This window comes from Chroicocephalus ridibundus, chromosome 12 (genome assembly GCF_963924245.1).
Source record: "Chroicocephalus ridibundus chromosome 12, bChrRid1.1, whole genome shotgun sequence".
In the NCBI taxonomy this organism is placed as follows: domain Eukaryota; kingdom Metazoa; phylum Chordata; class Aves; order Charadriiformes; family Laridae; genus Chroicocephalus; species Chroicocephalus ridibundus.
This window is the reverse complement of record NC_086295.1, coordinates 5,458,657-5,480,324: the sequence shown is the minus strand read 5'-3', so window position 1 is coordinate 5,480,324 and position 21,668 is coordinate 5,458,657. Positions and strand designations below refer to the sequence as shown.

The window sequence follows — 21,668 nt, the reverse complement described above, 5'->3', positions numbered from 1 at the left end:
AGGCTAACTGTGCTTTTCAGCATTTGAGGTGGTTCTTTCAAGTTAAGTTTCATGTCTAAAAAGGGATGGTCTGAGAGCTTTGTCTAGTTACCATTTATGCATTTCCTACCAGTTCCTCTTGGCTCCAAACCTTTGTTCAGGAGAAGTGTGTTATGAAGCTTCATTAAACTCCCGTACATGGTTTCTACAGGTAGAAAATTGGATTTACAGTTTGATCTTATTTCCGTAATAAAAAACGCTCCAGAACCTGGCAGGCTTTAGTACTGAATCTTGAGTGTTGAAGCTGCACATGCTTAGGGATGCTTGTTTTGAGAACTTTGGTTGGTAATTTAGAGATTTGAGAATTTTATACCCTGAATTTTGGTTTAGCAGTTTGCACAGGAGCTATCACTAGATAGATAGATATAACGTGCTGCCGACACGAATACTCTTGAAGCTAGCTAAGATCGGAATAGAAGCATATGTCATATGGGAACAAAAAAGGGACCAGCTGAGGCAACCAGCAGTTGTTGGTTTAGATCATAAATCAAACGGCTTGATGTTATTCCCTGCCTCTAAAGTTTTTCTTTTCCTGAGCTGTCATCGGTATGTTGCAGTGCAGCTTTCTAAGCTTTTCAAGCTGTAGCAGCCAAGGGAAAAACCTATTTGGAAGAAGTAAAATTTGCCATTCGGTGTATTACTGAAACTGATTCCTGAGAGCAAAATAAGAAAAGATCAGTCTTATTGCTCAGACTTCTGAAGCATTGAAGCTTTCTGTCAGATCTGGAGGTAACGACAGTCTGGAGAGGATACAGGTGGTTGGACGTGGTGGAGAAAATCCAGTGGGGCTTGGGTGCTGACCGTTCTGAGATACGGGACGCTCCCCGACGTCCCCTGGGGAAACAAGTGCCACGCTCCTAAGGCAGCTCTGGCTCTAACTGGAGCTGCTAATCCTGAAGTCTGTGTGAAGGAAGAGAGGAAAAGCAGAATTAACCCAGGAATTGCCTGCTCAGCACAGCTCAAAACACGCTCTGTTTCCTATTGCCTGTGATAATATCAAGACCAGGCTTCGGTTCCTTCCACCGAGCAATCTCCTGCTGTTTTTTCCCTTCTTCATACTTTGCACTGGAGACACTACAGTACCATCCTTTTTTTCCTGGAGGATCCTGGCAATCTTTGTGGAGCACGGGCTATGAAACAGGGGCTGCTGCTCTGTCTCTCCCCAGGCAGGGAGCTTTAGGGTTAGAGAGTTGCAGGTGTTGGGGTTCCAGGTGTTTACAAGCTGTGAAATTCCTCTAATGATAATAGAAATAATTCTGACTTTGCTACAAATGCAAAACAGGAAGAAAATACAACCCGCTTTTAAAGTTTGTTTGCACTACCCAAATATACACTGCATGGGTTTTATATCTCAACATTTACAAAACGATGGTGGTTCCTCTCTAGCTCAGCTTTGCTGCCATGCCGCCTCACTGCCTTGCACTCACCAACGTTTGATGGTGATAACAGAAAGAAACCAAGCGACTGCCTTGTGTTCTACTTGGCTTTTGCCAAAAGCAATTATTTGGATGCAGCAGCACCAGGAGGAACTTGCTTCACTTGGGGTAACAATGAATGAATTTATGCCAAAGTGGCCTTTTAACTTCATTATTCAGGAAAAAAAAAAGTGTGCCTGTAACTGTAATTTATTAGTGCTGTTAAGGACGTCAGTATTAGGGCAGGAGTGTCTCCACAAGGAAGCACAGCCAGAAGAACCTTAAAGAAAGCATTTTATCTCTGCTTAGGGACAAAAAACAGTCAGGAGAGGAGCTCTTTACATGGTTGCTCACAAAATTAAGAGAGTTCCTGCAGAATATATTTCAATATATTTCTTGGAGTCAGTACATTTATTCTGCCATGACGGAAAACAACTGTGACCCATGTTGCTTAAATTGGGTTCACTAGAACATGCAGGAGCTCCTGGGCTGTGAGTCTTCCTTCATTCCCGTTTTATACCAATTCTCACATGGGTGAGAAAAATCAGGCCCCTTACCCTTGCCACAGAGCGCTGCACTTCAGGGTACCTACTGAGGCACTGAAGCGTCTCTGAACTTCTGACCTTCCCGATCTAGCAGCAAAAAGGAATGAAAAGAAGATATTTGATATTTATCTATAATGATCCTTCCACCTCATTTTCAAACAATAAATATTAGCATTTTTAACTGATTGGTTATTTGAGTTTATTGCAGTCATTTTCCAGACAGTCTTTTCTGTCCTATTCAAACGCAGCCTCGGATTTATTTTTCATGCCACACTGTCGGGCATGATTTCCACTGGTGGCTGGTAGAATATGAAGATTTTAAAAGAAGAAATCCATGAAATACCGGGCTCACTCTCTGCTCTGGAGATGAGATGTTCCTGATATCTTGGCAGACACAGTCCAGGGCCGAGTAACCAGGTTTAAATGATACAGAAACATTTTCAAAGGTTGCTTCAATGACTGCTGACAGAAGGTCATGCAATCAGTGAATGGCAGGAGCTGCTCTTGGATGGGAAATAACACAAGGGCTTTTCTTGTTGCTATGGCTTTGCTACACTGACTTGTGAGTGTTTGAAAGGGACGGAGCCTTGTCCTGCACCGTCACACACTCCATCCGTCCAGTAATTTCCCTGTAAACCTGGAGTGTGTGACAGCGCATGGATGTGAAGTGGTTTTCAAAACACAATTTCAACCTACGTTTTAACCCGAACAGCAGAGTAATCCTGGAAGGGGACATGGAGGGGTTCAGATCCCACGGATGTACAGGGAGTTGGCTTCGTCTAGTGCTGGCGAGGATCGAGCCTCCTCTGCAGGATTCGGGAGCTCATGGAGCCTCATGACTGTGATGTTAAGCCCTCCTCCTTCCACTCTCCTTTCTCCCTGGCCCACCTGTTATTGTGCTCGCTCACTTCAGTGTCTCAGAGGGCTCCAGTATTACCAGAACAGCTAAGATGCATCTTCCCCTGGCAGCTCACTTGCTTCCTTCTGCTTCAGATCCATCTCCAGGCTAATCCTGGAGGTGCAGAACTGGCAGAGGCAGGGAGGGGAGTGCGCAGCTGGAGAAGAGAGCAAGTTAGATCTTCATTTTCAGTCTGTAAGTTCACTAGCGAGAATTGTGGACATCTCTTCTTATGCAGTCCAGAGACCAGACCCAAATCTGGCAGAGCTGGCAGCTGCTGTGTGAGATCCAGGACCTGAATTTATCTGTTTGAGTGCTTAGCGAAGAGATCCCAAAGAAACACTGTATGTGTTCATAGATGTGCAGAGAAGGCAGAAGCATGCAGTCAGTGTTTGGAAGGAAGTGGGATGATGTGTTTGCATCACATGAGGATGATAAGGTACTTCCCAGTCCATTAAAGAGGGTGTTAAACATCATCAGGAATAAATATCTCTAAATCAACTTGACGAGATAACTCTTATTCAAGTGGCCTTTCCTTGGCTTGGGAAGATGTTTCCTGATGTTAATTTTTAAGATGTTTTGGAGCACTAGAGAAGTTCCCTAATGCACCCTTCCCCACAGAAGAAAAGGGAATATTGTCTGTATGCACAGAGCGAGGCACCATGACCAGAGCTGTTTGAAATACAGATTTAATCTATGCGATAAAGGCTTGCTCGTAGATCTGCATCAGCAAAGCCCTCTAGTGGAGATGCAGCTTCTGCTGGCAGAAGTGGGCTTTGCCAGATAAATTTAAATTATGCCCTCAATGAGAGACTTTGTCCAGGCAAAAGCCAGGGAGGCAGGTTCGGCCGTCATAACAGCATTCTTTGCTGGCAAAGATAGTTTAGCAAAACTTTCATCCTTGGCCTTAATGGCTCATGCGATGCAGGAGGTCAGATGATCAAACCATTTAGCCTGGTTTCAAACTCGTGTGAATGGCTTGCTTTCAGTGAAGGTCGGCTCATTTTTGTTATTGGAATTAACTCTGGCATTCCCAGCTAGTAAAAACTTAAGAGCTTTTCTTTCCCATTGTGTAGATCTTTCAGTATTTTTCCTAGTGTAGCTGCATTACAGGTGAGCTTTGGGTTTCTTCAATGCGAGCTCAACACAAGCAATCAATTTGAGACCCTGACTTGGGCTGGCTGCAATAAATTCTGCTGCTGCAGCTTTCACCTTCAAATGAGGTGCGATGCCAAGGCCCTAACTCTTTGCAGTTTTGGGGCAAATCACGTTATTTTCTGTAAGAAAAGAGGTGTTAATTTAAACAAAGTGGCATTGCCTGATTCCAGTGATGCCACGCACAATTTCCTCCTCAGCTGCTCAGGTGTGTTTAGTTGCTGCGTGCAACTGGTCTGGTCCATTTTCCTCACTGGGAGCTGTGCACTGGTGGAGAGAAGCTGGTCCCTTTCCCACTCTGTTCGCTTCCCTGTGATGTCGTGCAGCTTAACGAAGGTCCTGGAGAGGCGGCTGGGGGATGTTTAGAAATTTGTCTCACTCTTGCAGCTGTGGTTGTCATGCTAGTGAGGGCTGGGTTGGATCAAGCAGGAGCAGGGCATGGCAGACCAGATGTGAACCGGGCAGTAGGAACCAGCAGTGAGAGTGCCTGAAAGGATGGATGGGTCGGTGGCACTTGGCTGGGGAGCATGGAGTCCCCTGGGCTGGTGGAAGTGACTCCACGGAGCTCAGCACTGCGCGGACGTGGCCATTGGGACAGGATGGCCCACAAAGCCCGTGTGGGTTCCTTGCTCGCCCCACAGCAAGGCTCTTCGGCGCTGGGGCTGATCCACCCATGGGTGATTAGAACCAATTGCCCTTGGTGCACGTTATCCAGCGGTGCAGTCCGAGGAGCCTGATAAAGCTGAGCTGCCTGAGCCTGTTTCTGGGAACACTCAATGAGAAGGGCCAGAAACCACGTTCTATGTCTTTAATTCATCATTTCTTCCAAGTACCTCCCCTCTTGGTGAGGAGAGATGCTGCCCATTCCCTGTGCGGTAACCAGCATCAAAGGCAGCTGTTCCCAGTAGAACTGGAAACAAAGTTTTGGTTCAGGTCCTGTAAAGCAGAGCTAGGAAACATTCCCAGGGGAAAAACCTGAACCTCAGGGTGATAAAAGCATTTAATATCCATGGAATAGTCTCATGGATCCAGTTAAAGTTATCCCGTACCTGTGGAAAGATTTGCACGGTGAGGTTTTCGGCATCGTCTCCCAGGTTTGGGTGCTGACGTGCTATATGTTGACTTTGATCAAGTCACACAAATGGCTGTTTCTTAATTGCTTTCTCCCTTTAAAAAGGGGGTAATACCTTAGAGAGACTTCTGAGGTCTCGCTCACTAATAAAGCTCTTCAAGAGCTTGGATGGCAACTACTTTGAGAGTGCGAACTATTATTAATGATTTCCGTTATTATAGAAGATGAAGCTGTGTGGTTCAGCTTTTTAACCTTGAATCGTGTACTTGCTTTTGTTTCCGCTGCTGTTAAACCTGCGCAGGCAGGCTTGCACCTTGCCTGCTTGCACAGGCTCCGCAGACCCGCATCACGAGCCTTATGTGCGCAAAGGAGTGTGTGTGTGTATCTGAAGAGTGGGTTTTACTCGCAAAGATGGATTCTGAAGAACGCAGTATGGCTTGAGAATGGCTAAAAATGGGTTTAGTGGGGGTTCTGTTTATGCTGACTTGATTCTGATCTGGGTGCCCAAGAGATAAGCTGTGAGGGTCGTCCTCAATGTGTAACGCAATGCAGACGTTCCTGCCAGCGCTGTGGGTTCAAGCTTTGGCAAGAAATGTTAGGGGATATTGGGCTATGATTGACCTGGCCCTTCAAACACCTGTTCCCTGTACTCCAGAGGAAGTCAAATTCCATGCATAGAAAAACTCCTTTCCTTGACAGTGACTGGTGTACCCTGCGAAGTACAGAGCTGCATTTCCTTTCCATCTTTTGGTCTTGGCTCCTGGGAAAAACCACCCCTTTTATTCATGCATATGCCAGATGCTAACAACTGCTACTTTTACAGAAGGAGCAACCAAGATGAAGTGGGAATGCAGCCCTCAGCCCACAACAAATCTGGTCTATAATAAAGTTTCCCAAATCTTTACTCTCCTTTTTTTTCCCTGACTCTGCTGTGGATGCCAGATAAGTTAAAATACAGTGTTGATAAAAGCTGCGTATCCCCCTCATGCCATGCGACTGGGGCCCTCCATCGGCAGCTCTTCTTGCCCCCCTTCCCTTACTGGCCTTGCCCCTGAGAGATTCGCATTTTAATGCTTATTACCCAGTAGGGTTTGATGGTCATGGAGGACCCGATGCAGGAGGTCCCATTTGTTATTTAACCTACTTTTCAGAGGCACAAGAACATCAAGTGACTCGCACAAGGTCGCCCGTGAGTCAGTGATTCCTCTGGCATGATGGCCGGATCCTGCCGTCCTGCAGTCCCCTGCTCTCACCACTTGATCACTGTGCTCACACTCCTCAACAACACAACTATTCAATTAAGCTCCTACGGTGTCTTAAATGTAGTTTATTCCTGGGTTTGACAGCAGCCCTGGCATTCTTGCAGAGCCTTGCCTTAGGAAATTACGACAGATGAGGTCAGGGCATCGTTAGTGATGCCCTTAGAAGCATTGCTGCCTGGGACGCAGGCAGGCTGCGGGGTGCAGGGGCCATTACAGCCAGGGCACGGCTCTTCTTGGGACCTGCAGCTCAGGTTCTGGTGGCATCCGATGGGAGCCTGTCTGGGAAGCACAGCCTGATAAGGAGCCCCAAGTTTTCTGCATGGGCAGATCTGTGTCCCTGCGAAGGGGTTTGCAGGGACCAGAAGTAATGAACACATTGCAAGGAGAGAGGGAAGGAAGCGACTTATAAATAATATATTTGATGTGTATTACATGTATATAATATAATAACAGTAGTACGGGTTTATTATGTTGTGTTTTTTTTTTTAACGTGTGATCCCGTAAGGCACTTACCCCTGTTCCTGACAACTTGATAAATTATTATTACCAATTCTGTATCTAATTGCCAGTTATTTCCCCCTAGATAATTTGAATCTGAAAAATACCCACTAGAAAGGAGCTTGCCATGCCGTTTCCCAAAGCTTCCCTCCCTGGTTCTGGAGGCAGCCCCTCTTCCGCCAGTGAGCCCCACTTCTGCCAGCCTCGTGACCCCGCGCGCTGGCACAAACAATTGCATTTCTGTCGGGCTCATGACCCCACTTGTAACGGCGGTGACCCCCCTTGGGGTCAGGACCCCTCCCCTACACAGGGAAAAGCTCCTGCCCAGCAGCTATTGCTGGATGCTGTTCCTCCCTTGCTCCCTGTGTGGACGCGGCTGTTCAACACTAAGTTTGCCGATGTGAAATTTAGGTTAATCCATTTCCAAAGTGGATTAACCTAACCCACACAAAGGCACTTAGTATAAAATAAGAGTGTCCACATGGTGAGGCAGCACAGAATAGTGACCGAGCTTCAAACTCGCACCCTGGCTGGTTTGTGTTGCCTGTGAGCTCCCCAAAAAGAGGGGCAGGCGCCTCACTGCCAGGGGGATGTGCTTTCCTAAATGGCTTTAAGCCAGTCTAGCTTGAAGCCGAAGGCAGCGCAGGGAGTAAACAAAGCCCAGCAATGGGAAGGGGTTAAAAGCCCGCTCCACTGAGGTCCACAGCAAGTCTCCTGTTCACCTTAAATGGTCAGGATTTTATTTTAGCTTCAGGGAGGAGCAGCAGCCATTGAGCTGGAAGTAAGCACGGAGCAGGCCCCCAGGCTGGGGGCTCACAGCCCGCTGCCCTCCCAGCCGGCCGCTTCCTGCAGGAGCACAGGAGGCTCCCAGGGCTCTGCTCTCACCCTTCAGCCTCTGGCTCCATAGATCAGCCTGGAGGAGATGGAAATGCAATACCGAGCGATACTCATTTTCACCTCCAGCCTCGGATCTTCCTGAGCCGCCCCTCCTCCCTTGCACGCTTTCCCTGGCAGTGAAGTGGTTAACACTGGAGTAGAAAACATCATAATTGGACATCCGCACTAACAAGCCATAAACATGAATGTGGCGGTTCCCATCCTCGGCTCTGGCACCGGCCTACCACAGGCTCCGTCGCGGAATCCGTTACACTTGGTTTATTTCGTAAAATTTCCTTCATAACCATTAAACAGCAAGAGACATGAGATGGGCTGGGGAGAGGGATGCTGAGATGCTGGCGCCCATCGCGGTGATCCCCAACCAGGCGGGAGGTCACCAACCCGCTGCCCTCGGGGCCCTGCCTGGGAGCGGGTACCATCTTGGGGGATGCAGGACACCAGGCGCTGCCCGCCCCGAGCTGGGTCGCAGCATCCCGGTCCCCCCCAGGGACCTGGCAGCACGGTGCCCTGTACGGGGCTGTGCTGGGGGCGATGGCCGAGATCGGTGGGCAGCTTTGCTGTCAAGGAGCTGCCCTGAAGAGCTGCTGATTTAACAACAGCCGAGATCCAACGTTGAGACAGAGGCTGCAGCATTGAGTGATGCTGGTGCTGGCAGCGTAGGGTCTTCTTCTGCTCCCACGGTGGGAAAGGGAGAATCATCTGAAACAAAAGGATTCAGCAGAGGAGGAGGAGGCAGCGCGGGGCCTGGGCACCGCTGCACCCACCGAGCGCAGGGGAAGGGGGGCTGGGGGACACCCACCCGGCTCCGCGGGGACTCACAGCCGGGGGTCCCGTAACTTGCGCCCCGTAACGGACCTGCGGAGGCCGGGCTGGGCCGGGCGTCCCCGGGTGGGCTGCGGGTCACCGGGCCGTGCCGTGCCGGTTGCATCCCCGCCCCGTGCTGTGCCGAGCCGTGCCGAGCCGAGCCTCCCCGGATGGGTTACAGCCACCCACCGGGCCGTGCCGTGCGGAGGATGCCCGGGCGGGTTGCATCCCCCCCGGGCCGGGCCGGGCCGTGCCGTACCGATCCGTACCGATCCGTGCCGCCGGCCGTGCATTCTCGCTGCTCTCCAGCAGGCGCCCGGCCCTGGACATTGTCTTCTTCCTCCCGGAGGAAGGGCCCTCCCCGGCCCTCCACAATGTGCTCTTCCAGGCGCGGCCCCCCGGTGCTCCCGCCCCCCGCGGCCCCGCTCCCCTTCCCCCGCCCCCTCCGCCCGCCGCCGGGCCCCGCTCGCCCCCCTCCGCCTCCCCGTCCCCCGTTCCCCCCCCTCGGGAGCCGGGAGTGACGCGCTCCGCAGCGCCGGCCCCTCTCCCCGGGCAGCAGCTGGTTGTCAGCCTCTCCGGAGCGCCGCCAGCCCGGGCCCCCTCCCTCCCTCCCTCCGTCCGTCCCTCCGTCCCTCCGCCCCGCGCTCCCAGCCGCGCCGCCGGGCTGGCGCAGGCCGGCAGGCCCCAGGCTCTGCTCCAGGTAGGCGACCGTCCGCGGGGGGCTCCCGGTACCGGCCCCCCTCCACCCCGACCCCGGGGCGGGAGGGGATGCGCGGGGGCTCCACGCGGTGCTGCGGGAGGAGGGGGGAGGGTGGGGGGGGGGAGGTTGGCGGGCGGGGCGGGGCGGGGCGGGGGGGGGGGCGGCCGCGGGGCCCTGCCCCAACTCCGGGGGGAGCGGCCGCGCCGCCCCGTTTCCCCGGGAAGTTGCCGGTCGCCTGGCCGGTGGCGGGAGAAGGGGAGGGACGGGGCTCGGGGGGTGGGGGGGTGGGTGGGGGTGTGAGGTTGGCGCGTCCTTCCCCGCTCCCGGCGCGGCTCCCCCCTTCCCCGGAAGAGCACAAAAGCGCAAGAAGAAAGTGGGAGGAGGCGGCGGCGGGAGCGCTCCGGCCACATCAATTCCCGGGAACCGGCCCCGCCGCCATCGCCGCCCGCCCCGGCCCCGGCCCCGGCCCCGGCCCCGGCCCCGGCCCCGGGCGGGGATTGTGCTGGAAATAGCCGCCTCCCTGGAGGTAAAGCCCTACTTACGTGTCAATCCCCGCCGCACGCTGAGCCCCGTGCGACAGCCCCGGTTCCCCGCACACGGGCGGGCAGTCTCCGTCGCGGGTGTATTTATTTACCTGCGGGCGGAGGCACGCGGGGGACCGGGACGGGGACGTTCACCCGGTTCCTCGCCCCGCGCTGCTGCGGGGAGACACGCGTGGGAACCGCGTCCCACCGGGGGAAACGCCGGTTCCCGCGGCCGCCGGGGGTGGGGGGACCCCCGGCCGCTCAGCCCCCTCCTCCAAAACCGGGACTTCTCCCGCCTCGGCACCGGCTTCCCGGTGCTCGTGGCAGAGCAAAGTGCCCTTTCACACCGCGCGGTTTATGGGCATCAAGGCACCATCCCCGCCTCGGGTGGAAAAGCAAACGCCTGCCCGGCTGGGAGCAAGTTCAGGTGCTGGGGAGGGGGGTGCGGGGCACCGGGGAGGGGGACGCGACGGGTGTCTCGTCCGGGTCGCCCTTTCCTCCTCCCCGCCCCCCCGGCCCGGTGGCCCCCGCGTTCAGCACCTCCCCGCTGAACAGCAGGAGCTGCGGGAAGGGGCTGCCGGGGCCGCCTCCATCACCCTCCTGCATCCCTCCACTTCGGGGCGGTGGGAACCCTCCTCCTCCTGGTGCGGGGTGGGGGGGGGTGTCCAAGGAGAAGAGCTCTTAGAGAAAGGGGAGGAGGGGGAGGAGGTGAAGATTCTCCCTTCCTCTTCCATTTGCCGTTCGCCTTTTAAATTAACTCTTTTGCCCGTTTTTGGGAACTAGCAAATGCTCGGTTTTGCCGTGTCCCGTAGAAATCGGCAGAAATCGCAGTAAATAAGGACGTAAGTGACCTGACAAAGAGAGCGCTGGGGATGTTCTGTTTGGTGTGTGAATTGCACACACGAGTAGGCAGCACAGTCACAGCTCGCTGCCACCACAGCCAGCGTACACCCTTGTGCTTTAAGGCTTCTCGGGCTCTTTGAAGCAATGACCACCACAGTATTTGTGGCTGCAGTATCAGTCTTTGACCTGGAGTGTTTTATCTTCCATTAGTAAGCCTTTCTCTGCGCTGAACTGGTTAAGTTAGGGTCAAATCTGGTTCAATACCTTCTTGGCATGCTCAGAGGGCCGGGTTTAAACAGTTGCTGAGACGGAGATGAGGCTGCCTTCCTGAGAGCTCATCCCCAAGCGCTGTGCTGCTGCCGTGGGTCACAGCGGGAGGTGCTCTGCCCCAGCCAGGTTTGGCAGGTCTGGGGGCTGCCTGTGCCCAGCAGGTCACGGCTGGCACGGTGGTGGAGCAGCTCCGGGGGCTGGCGATCACGCGTTGTCTTTTGTTGACTCTAAAAACACGGCTGCTTCTGGTGGGAAGCTGAGCGTGGCTGCGTGCTGGGGAGGTTGCACGGCACACAGCCTCGGTTCCCGCTCCGTGGAAGGAAATCCCATTGGGATAGTAGGCTGTGGCATGAAAGGACACGTTTTAAAATAAAAGGACTCAAAGAGAAAAAATAAACCGTCCTGAGACTCGGAGCCTGGAATATTAACCGCGAGGCACAGCGTGTAAATGACTGGAGAGAGACTTGCAAGGCAGTCCCCGAGAAACTGAGCCTGGCTGTAAAATAAGCAGGTTACCGATAGCCTTGCATATATTTACGAGATACGGTTATAAGAGTAGCTTCCCCCCCTGCCCTGTTCCAGCCCACGCTATGGGAGGTTGTTCTCCAGGAAGGAGAGCCGCCGGTGAAGAAACCCTGTCTAGCAGTTAAAGCCTTGCCATCCGGAGGTCCTGATTGTGTTCCTGGATCTGCCAGCAACTCGCTGTGTTCTTGGACCAGCCAGGGCGGCTGTCAGTACCCGGGGTTTCCAGCTCTATAATAGGAAGAATACTTTTCTAACTCGGAGGGAAGTTGAGAGGCTCAGCAGACGCGTGCACGCGCGGTGCTGGAAGATTGGTGTATGGAAAGTGGGACAGAAATGCCGAGCGCGAGTCCTGCACATGTGAGTGTCTGCCTTTGCCGCTCAGAAAACATTGGCCGCGAGTGTCTGCAGAGCAGCTGTGAATGTTGGACTGTAGATAAGGAGGGGAGCAAGGATGTTGTTTTCCAAACCCTGCGCGGTGCCGGGAGCCCTGCTCCGATGTTTGGGTGTGGCCTGTGAATGCACCAGCAGGATCCGACTTCCCCTTGCAGAAGAGGAGCTGCACGCACATTGCCTGACCCTTGATCGCTCAATCTCTTGAACGTTGGAAACAAAGCGATGGGGCTTTACTGCGGGGTGAGGAGATCTCTCCGCAGAGCTGGGAAAGGCAGGAAGGAGGAGGGCGGCAGCGGCGGTGACGGGGTTCAGGGTTTGTCTCTAGGCTGGCTGATTGGGGCAACCACTGTCACTTCCATCCATGCCACCAGTGGCGTGGAACTGGGGAAAAGGCAGCCGGTCCTGAGACAGGCGCTGGTAATGGATTGCGTTCTGTTTTCTAATGAAAGTTTCATTTGAAGTTTGTTTACAGGAAAGAAGAAATTAGCAGAGAGAATTCTCCTGAGAACCCAGAGAGGAAAAAGAATGAGCTGCCTGACTTGCAAGCCAAAAGAGGGTGGAAGGGTAGATTAGATTTACCGTATTGCTCCGAGTCGTAGCTGTTGCTGCTGTTGAGAAACGCTTCCTTGTTTGGCTGGATGGTGGAGCCCGCTTCGAGGCTCAGCCTTCACCCAGGTTATCGGCATCCAGGGGAAATCTGGAGCTTAGATTTTCATCCTGCTCTGGTGTCCCATGTTTGGACACTGGGTCGTGTGCTCCGCAGTCATCCCTCCTTTCCAGCAGACTGAAATGGGGCTGCTCCAGGGCCGTGGCCGGGCAGTCAGTGCTCTGGGCGTTGCTGCTGGGGCCTCCCATCCCAGGGATTGTCCCTGGCGTGAGGGGGGGCAGTGCCAAGAGTCACTGCTGGCTGTGCCGGGCAGCACGAGGAGGTCACAACACTCAGCCTTTGGTCTCTGAGGGGTGCCCTGAGGAGGGAGCTTGCTGGTGGCCCCTGGCGTCCCAGTGAGCAGTGAGGGATGCAGCCAAGGGGCAGCGGAGGATGCTGGAGCCACAGCGGTGGGGATGCCAGAGCCGTGCTTGCGGTCGGGGCCTTTCTCTTGCTTTAGGCAAGAGGCACAAAGGTGTGAGGAGCTCTGGGGCACCAGGGCACGGGCAGAGCTGCAGGGGCTGCCCCAAGCCAGCAGGCAGCAGATGCTCTCTTGGCAATTCCCACCGCCAGCTTTGGCCATCCTCCACTGCCGTGAAGGGTTCACCCCGACGCCACCCGCACGGTCGGCTTTGCATTCCCTCGGGGTCGGCTGTGCTGCGGGAGCTGTGCGCTGCTGGGAAGTTTGTCCCATTGGTGTTTTGGCCAAGGGTGTTAGTGCTGGAAAGCAGAACACTCTGGCTGGAAAGCAGAGGGTGACACTGGGGATGTGGGAACAGGCCTGCCTGGCAGGGTCTCACAGCAGGAACCTGCTCTTTCTGCTGGTGGCTGGATACTGGACCAGTGAACGTGCGACGGCCTTGTTTGACTTGAGTAATTTATAGCTTATCAGTTTCTGGTTTGATACCCAGAGTATTTCTAATAATAGGCAAATGTTATTGCACCTCAAGAGGATTGTACACATTTATAAAGCACTTTACATAGCACGTGCATGCGAGGCATCCTTCATGTCACTGCTTTTCCACCATGCATGAGTGTGTGGAGAGCGGGATGCCTCCCCGGTTGCGGTTTGGGTGCTGAGGCTGGGCGTCCTCCGCAGCTGAGCCCTGCAGACGCTCTGCCTGAGCCAGCCGCTTTCCGAAAACACTGTGGGTCGCTCCCAGGGCTCCTCCTCCTCCTCACCGGACAGGTGAGAGCCTGTGGGCAGCAAGGACCTTGGCATTCGTGTTTGTCTCTTAAGCTCTGACAGTAATCTTGAGTAAGCCTTGTGAAGAAGGCCAGATATTAGGGTGGCTGCCTCCCTGTAAATGCTTACAATAAAGAGACTATTTATAGTTTGCAACAGGGAGACCTTTGCAGTTCTGTTCCTGTATGTACAAGATGGAGTTTCTGGAGAGGCAGGATCGCTTGGTGGCTGGTGTGGCAGCAGTGCTGTGCTGAGCCGAGGGGATGCCATACCTCCCCCCTGCCTCTCCTTCTCTGCTCGACCTGGGCACAGGGGGGGCTGCACGGGGGCACCTGGCTGGCAGCGCAGGTGGGTCTGGGGGTGGGGGTCTCCCCGTGCCATTGGCGGGCGTGTATGGGGCTGCTCAGTCCTGTCCGTCCGTTGGTGCGTGCGGGGTTTCACAAGCCGTAAATTCCAGGAAACTCCCCGGGAGGCACATGGAGGGAGCGGGCTGGGGGCGGGCGCGAGCCCCGAGCCAGCAGATGTGTCTGCAGGGATGAGGAATGGGGAGGAAAAGCACAAACCTGTCTTTAAAGACATTTGTTTGTTCACAATAAAAACTGTCAGCCAGCGGCAGCCAGACAGGGCAGTTTTTATGAGGCGCAGGCGTAGGTTGGAGGGGTGCTTGCCAATTGCTTCTTACACGGAAAGGGAGCGGGGATTGTATTTTATCTCAGGACCAGGGGGAGGAAAAAAAATATGAGAGCAGAGAGTTTACAAGCCTTTGAAATGGTTCAATCAAAGGAAAGCACAGTTGAAAGCGGTTCTGGAAACATTTTCGGTGTTCCCCTGCACCCCAGGGCTCTGGATGAGGTCTCTGCCCATTGCTTTGGGAGGGGAGCGGGGAAAGGAAGGCAGATAAAGGGATCGCCAGCAGGAGCGTGTTAATACAGGGACACGTATCTGCTTCCTCCCAAGCTGCATGTTCGGAGAGTTCAGCCTGGGGAGGTCCCACAGCCCCTCCTCTCATTCAGGATCTCAGTGCTGCCTTTATGATGATGGTTTTGAAATCCTGTGGCTGACCTTTCCGGTGCTGGAAGCGATCCAAGGGCTGTGTCTCGAAGTACTGTAAAGGTTAGCGAGAAGGGAGCGAGAAGGAGAGAGAAAATGTCCTTTCAGCTGCAGGAGTGGGAGAGAGGAATGTCATCTATGCTGCCGGGGAGCAAGCGGCTGGGCGGGCTTCTCGGCCCGAGCTGGGGTGTCCTTGCCTCGATGGGGACCTCACTCCCCCAGCCCTTTCCCAAGGTGTGTGTTGTCATTTTTGATCAGGGTACGGAGGCAATATCCCTTCGGAGAGGGCTGGAGGAGCAGTCCCTTGGGGCTGTGCTCCAGGAGCCTCCTCGGCAGCATCAGGCAGTGCCGGTCTATGGGGATTGGTGCCGCTACCCAGATCTGCTCCACCGACCACTCCCTGCCGGTGCCAGTCCTCCAGTGATTCCTGTTGTAGCAGATTATTTGGTTTCAAAAAAGTCTGAGATGTTTTACAGTTTCAATGGAGTTCCACTCCATCCTCGGCTCCCACATGCCGCTGCCTCGCCAGAAACACGCTGGGGTGGATGGAGATTAAAGGGTAAACTCCAGGGCTCAGCCATCCGCTCCTACAGGATGCGAGCTCTTTCTAATTGTCCTCAATTAGAGACAGTGCCATTGCTCAGGCACGTCTTCAGGCAGGAAGCAGAACCCGGCCGTCCCTAGCCCGGCGGAGGGAAGGGCTGCTCGCTGTGGCCTTGGGGAGTGCCGAGGGGCCAGCAAGCGTTCTTGGGGGGCAGGAGCTGCCATGGGATTGTTTTTAGGAAGGAGTGCAGTGAGAAGATGTTAAAGCCAGAGAAAGGAGGGAAGAAAATAGCTCAGCGAGTTAACCCTTTCCTGCTTGCCTCCAGGATGAGACATCGGTGAGCAGCGAGGACTTTGATATGAACGACTCCACATGGATCTCAGCTGACCAGCACCTGAACTCCAGCCTGAGCCCCAGCCAGGACGAGAGCATGCGCAGCCCGCAGAACCTGCACGGCCAGGAGGACGGTGAGTGCCCCACTGGGAGGGAAGCACTCTGCGCCTCTGCCACAGGATGTTTTTGTGACTTATTAAACATTAACTAGTCCTTTCTGATCAGGTGTCCCACCTGTAGGATGGATTTCGTATCGGCACAGGCTTCGAAGCAGCGCCGACTCCCAGTCCTTCCCGTTTAGCCTCTGGGTTCTTGCTCAGGCAGGGCCCTCTCCACCTCGGAGCTGATGGTCCTTGTATGGGGACCTGTGTCCCAGCTCCTCCAGAAAGAGGTCTCCAAATCCTCTCCTAAGCCATCAGGTTGTAGTTCCCCGGGTGTGACAAAGAAATGCTGAACTGCGGGCTGCCCCGCTGTAAAAAGGATGTCAAGGCTTCGCAATAGAGGTTACAGCTTTCCACACTTGGAAAACTGCACCTTTGGCAGTGTCTGGGATCCCCCAGGCAAGAAATGTGTAATCTGCAATAGCCGACAGCGATGAGGGCGCGGGGTGGATGTGGGTGTCACCTCGCCTGGGGCAGGCGGTTGGAAGGGGCTGAAGGCAGCACACATGGGCTGGGTGGGAGGAAGCGTTTGGTGAAGAGAGGTGGTGTGTTAGTTCTGTGAAACACACCAGTTTAAAATAAAGGAGCAAGTAAATAAATGGTAGAAGTATGAGTTCGGGTCAGAGTTCATCTCCGTGATGCTTGGAAGGATTCGGTGGTTGGACTGTTACTGGCTTTTGCTCAAGAGGTTGAATCCCTCGTTATCCCCAGTCCGGCTGCTGCTGGGAGAGCGGAAAAGGAGTGGAGGAGTCGAGGGACAACCCAGGCTGGGTCGGTGCTGCTTTAAGAAAGGGAACTGGAAAATCACCCCAGGGGAAAGAAAGGGCTTTTGTGCTGGCAGGTCTCCCTGGGGTGGCTTTTAGCTACTTGTGTGGCCAGTGGCAGGGACTGCGGGGACGCTGCTCTCTTCAGCGCATTGTGGCACTTCGGTTTCTATTGCAAGTCTGCACTTCTGAGAAACCGCTGTTTTTAACTAACCAGCACCAGCCCCGGAGTCAGGCAGCCTTGGTGAGGATGTGAAACCTGCCTGCGCTGCACCACGGCCCCGGCCGGTGGGACGGGCAGCGGCGCTTCTGCTTGTCCAGGGCCTGGCAGCGGGGCTGAGCCCGTGGCAGGAGGAAGGGTGTTTCGGTGGTAACGCAGCTGCTCACATCAGACGCGTTCGGCTCTTTGGCACCAGGCTGCAACCTCTGCCCCCAGCCAAGCGCTGCGTCTCATACCTGTAGTCTGGCTGGGTCTCTCTGCACCCCCTGAATTTTGCCATTTTCCCGTCGGGGCATTTCAGACTTCCGTCTTATCCCTCACCACTGAATTCCCAAGTCTCATTTACAATCTAGAATGACATGGTTTTGATCCCTTTGCTGAACACTATTATTCAACGGGGCAGTAATTTAATAAGGGACTCACGTATTTAGGCAAATCAAGATGTTCTCACTAAAGCTAAATCCTCTCTCTCTCTGCCCTCTTAGGAAATGCTTCCAATTTTTCATGCCCTGTGGTTTTTCTTCAGAAGCAGGTGTCCTCTTTGGGGCCCTTCTTGGCTCCTCTCATTTCTTTTGTAAGGTTCAGTGGTGAGCAATAAAGCACATAGAGTCCCTTCCTTTTTGTGAGGAGCTCAAGTGTCCCAGGCTGTCCCCGGGATCAGCAGAAGGCTAACACAGGTAGACTTTGGCAAATCAGAAGTGATGGAGTCAAAGAGTCAGCAAGCCAAGCCCAGGGTTACTAACGAGATCCTTCAAGTAGAAGACAGGCATTGGGATTTCCATCAGGCTGTCATACTTCAGGGGGTATTTTATGGGACTGAAAAGAGGTTTTGTGACTGTGGTGAATGTCCCTGTCCTGTATTGGAGCTCTGGCTGATGCTGCGGGGGTGGAAGCCCTCGTATCAGTCTCTCTGCCAAACCAACGCTCCCACCCAGGACTGAAGCACGCATGAGGCTGGGAAGGGAAGAAGGAAGATGGACCAGCCCAGGCGACTCAGGAGGGCAGCGGGTGGTTAGAAGAGAGGAGCACAGAGCAGAGAAGGAGCACGGTGAGAGAGGAAAGGCAAATTACTGGCACAGGGAAGAGAATGTGTGTGAATCAAAGTCTTCATTTTCCTCTTCCCTTGATCCATGAAAGCTCTTTTTTTTGGAAGCAAGTGTGTTTTACCTAGTTCACACTGGTTTTCTAAGGCTGCGCACATGCAAGACTTTCCCGAAGAAATCATCTAAGTGTGAGTAACCAGCCTGTGTGAACTGCGTGCTCCTGGGAGCCCAGCTGGCCAGGATGCCCCGTGCAGAGCACCCACGCCGGGGCAGCCCAAGGGCTCTGGCCAAAGTCCTCCATGCCAAAACTGGATATTTGTCCACATCTCTCGCGCTCAGCTGTCCACCGTGCCCCGCAGCAGCCCTGCAGAGCTCTAGCCTTCTTCCACCAGCTGTGGGAGACACAGCCAGTGCTGCAGCGAGCCCCGCTGGGCTCAGCTCCGAGCATCCCGGCACTGCAGCGGGGTCTGGTCGCACGCCACCTCTTTCAGTCGGGAGCTTGTTCAGGACTCGGTACTCTCCTCCCTCTGGAAATCCTTTTGATTTACTAAATTTCTCTTGCTTGCTGCCATCTGACGGGCAGGATGTTTGGAGTGTGTCTTCTGTGAAAGGGTTCCTAAAGTATAAAGTTTTAATGAAGAGTTGCCTAGTAGGAGAGCAGTATCATCTAACGTGCTTGTTAAAAAAGTCTTGTTTAAAGTACCGAAGCACCAACTCCGGGTCTTTCAGAGACTTGGGAGGAGCGAGTGCTCTCCTGTGGCATACAAGAAGAGCGGTATGACATCCAGAGAAGTGGGAGAGCAGGGAACCATCATCCCATGCTTTGATATGCAGGTATCTGCTAAATCTTCAGAGAGCTAAGAAGCAGCTAGGACGAAAGCCAACACCTTCTTTTGTCTCCGTGCCCAGAAACCTTGGCCCAGTATAACCACGCTGCAACCAGCCTCAGCCCTTGGAACAGCAGGGAGAACAAATTAGACCTAATGACTTTAGTGGGTAAGGGACAGAGAAGGCACCATTGGGAGAGTCTCGGCAGCAGAGCCCGGGCTCCTGCCGGGTTGGCGGGTGCACAGCGGGATGCAGGATGCACTGGCCAGCTCTGAACAGGGACGCCGACATGCAAACACTCACTCCTTCCATTTTCCTTTGTTACTCATCCTGCGGGCCCCAGCACGGAAAACGTGAAGCTCCCTGCAACATCCCTTCCCCATCGGATGTTGCTCACAGCATATGTGCCCGCAGGAAGCCGTCGGCTACCCAAAGCGACAGCAAAATCAACACGAACCCTTTGCTGCTGAAACGGAGCTATTGTGCAGGACATCCTGGAGGGATGTGTCTGTGGGAGCCAGCACGCGTTCGGAGCAAAGTGACCATGAAAGCTGTGCTGTCTTGCTGTCCCCCATGCCCATTGCTGTCCCTGAAGGTGTTCCATGCCCACTTGTAGCTGAGTGCAGGTCTGGTGCCTGGCCCTGTCTTGTGGCAGCAGCTTCAGCTGGTCTGTCCATCTTCGGAGCCTGTCTGCGTTCACAGGCGAGTGCAGCATTGCAAAACCTCCCGGTTTAGTCTGGTGTGTGGGTCTGAGCGGGGTTTCTTATCATGGGGACGCTGTGACCTGGCGGTGAGAGCAATGGCCTTGAAAAGAAAGCAGCAGGCAGACCCTGAACTGCCGTGTATGTGACACGGCAAAGTACTTGAGTTAATGTAGAAGACGCCTCCATCTTTCCTGCTAATAGGCTACATCTTGCCTCATCCCTGGCCGTGCATCCTACTCCATCGCCCACGAGCAGGGGTTGCTGCTTCAGCTCAGCCTGCCCCATCTTTTTGAAGAGCAGGGAAAGCTCCTAGGTATAAGATCTGCTTTCCCTGCATGGGGGGCATGGGATTACTTCATGGCACCATGTTGGGACCGATCCCGTTCCAGCTGCGGTCCCTGCGTGCAGTCCTCTCTGGCAGTGTCACCGCTGAGCCTGTTCTGCCTGGAGCAGCAGTGGCTAATCCAGACCTTGGAGAAAGGACTTTCTTAACCTACTTAACTGCGAAGGCACGTGCTCCTCGGGGGCATCCCTTGAGGTGGCTGGCAGGAAAGGCTCCTGGGTGTTGGGGACATCCCTCAGGAGTGCTCCAAGGAGGGACCTCAAGGATGTGCAGGCAGGCATTATTTCAGGACGCCGTCCCGGGAGTGGCTAGGGCATGTTGCTCCTCTGGACACCCTGCCCTGGGACCGGCAGGGACAGCACTGACCCGTCCCCAGCATGGTCGTCTCTCTTCTTGTACAGCATGGGTCCCACAGCTCCGGGTCACACCACCGTTATTTGGCGATATGTCCACGATGTGCTGCACATCACCAGGTTCCCTGAACCACCAACCAAGCAGAGCGTTTTCTGGGGAGGAGAGCAGCCTTCTTGCCAAGTGCAGACCAGAAGCCAAGCCCGTGCCTGCACAGTGAGCTCAGCCCCTGCCTGCAGGACCCCGTCCATGGCTCCGTCCCCAGGGCAGCCGTGATGCCCTGCTCCACACCTGCACTTCCCTGACAGCTGGTACACGGCCGCGGGGCAATGGCACCCTCCTCACGTCACCACAGCAAGGTCACTTACCGCAGGTTCCCGCTTCCCCACCACCACCGGGGCTTTCCTCGGCCGGCCCCATCCCTGCTTCAGGTGAACACAAACGCACCTTTGCCAGCCACAGAGAAGCCACAGCAGATGCACAGACAGCCACGCGGCGGCTGGCCATTGCAAGAGGTGGTCTACGAGCCCTGAGACCCTTCCTTTTCCCAGGCTGTAAAGTCCTCACTGTTTTCAGGGCTTCCTGCACCAGCGTTGTATTTCACCCTCCCAGAAGCCGTAGCTCAGAGCTTAAACAAGACTAGGACCAGCATTCAGGCCTTACAGCAGTTAGACGTGACCTTATCTTATTTTGCTTAGGCATATATTTCCCCTCTCCCTCGGGTGTCCCCACACCACGCTGTCCCCGCAGCAGAAGTCAGTGAGCACGTCCCTGCCCTGCCTGAGCGGTCTCGGCTGGTGGCTCCGTTCCCTGTGACCTCTTTCAGGGGCACGTCTGCTCCTCCCGAGCAAAGGCCCTCGCCAGTGATAAACACCCTCCTTTCGGCTTCTTTTGAAGAGCTGCCCTTTCCTGCTGCAAGGCTGAGAAGTGCAGCACGGGCGCTGCGGGGCCATGGTGGCTTCACCAGCCCCTTGTGCTGAACTTGACTCAGGGCTCCCTCCTGGCTGATGTGGGCTCTGCCAAGTCGGTCGGTTCACCCTGCTTGTGTTTTGGAGGGGGGCTATTCCCTGGTCTGGAGCAGAATCCGCAAATCTGAGCACCCCCAGCCTAAGGGGTGATCAGGGACAGCAGGGTGAGCCCCGCAGTGTGTCCTTTGCCTGGGAGGTGTGCAGAGCCCGGTGGCTTGGGGACGGTCCCCGCTCTGTCCTGACGGAAGGACTGGGGGTGAGCAGCAGGGTCTCTCTGGTGACAGGTCTGTGCTGGAGGCACTGGCTTGGCGTCAACCCTGCCCAAAGCCACCAAACCCGTTTGGCATGGGGAGAGGCAGTGCCCGGGCAGCGCGGGGCCACAGCATGTCCCCTCCCTGCGGCAGGATCCGGGTGGCTGCCAGCGGCAGTGGCACAAGGAGAGGCTTAGTCTGCACCACCTCCTTCCCCGCAGGCATCCCTCGAGCAGCGAGGTGGCTGGAGGAGCAGCCGCGGGAGGGACAGGGATCAGGAGAAGGGAAAACCGAGAGACAGAGCACATTTGTGGCAAGGCTGCTTTCTGCAGCGGGAGCTGCCGAGCTTCAGTGCACGGGAAAATGTCCGTCACGGGGCCAGAGCGGTGAGGTCCCGGTGACAGAGGGAGCTGCTCCCACAGGCTGGGCAGTGGAG

The 21,668-nt window shown here is 54.9% G+C and overlaps 1 protein-coding gene across 4 annotated transcripts in view; it reads left to right on the top strand.

Annotated features, from left to right (window-relative positions):
- The window catches only part of NOL4L (nucleolar protein 4 like), a 64,481-nt gene that overhangs the window by 28,400 nt on the left and 14,413 nt on the right, over positions 1-21,668 (top strand). For 2 of the 4 annotated variants that reach the window (XM_063349830.1, XM_063349832.1), the window contains exon 5: positions 15,592-15,733. In XM_063349830.1, coding sequence (XP_063205900.1) covers positions 15,592-15,733 — 142 coding nt within the window. Of the gene's footprint in view, positions 1-9,219; positions 9,286-9,555; positions 9,812-15,591; positions 15,734-21,668 lie in introns of those variants that run through there. The other 2 variants (XM_063349834.1, XM_063349833.1) reach the window with 2 other exon arrangements.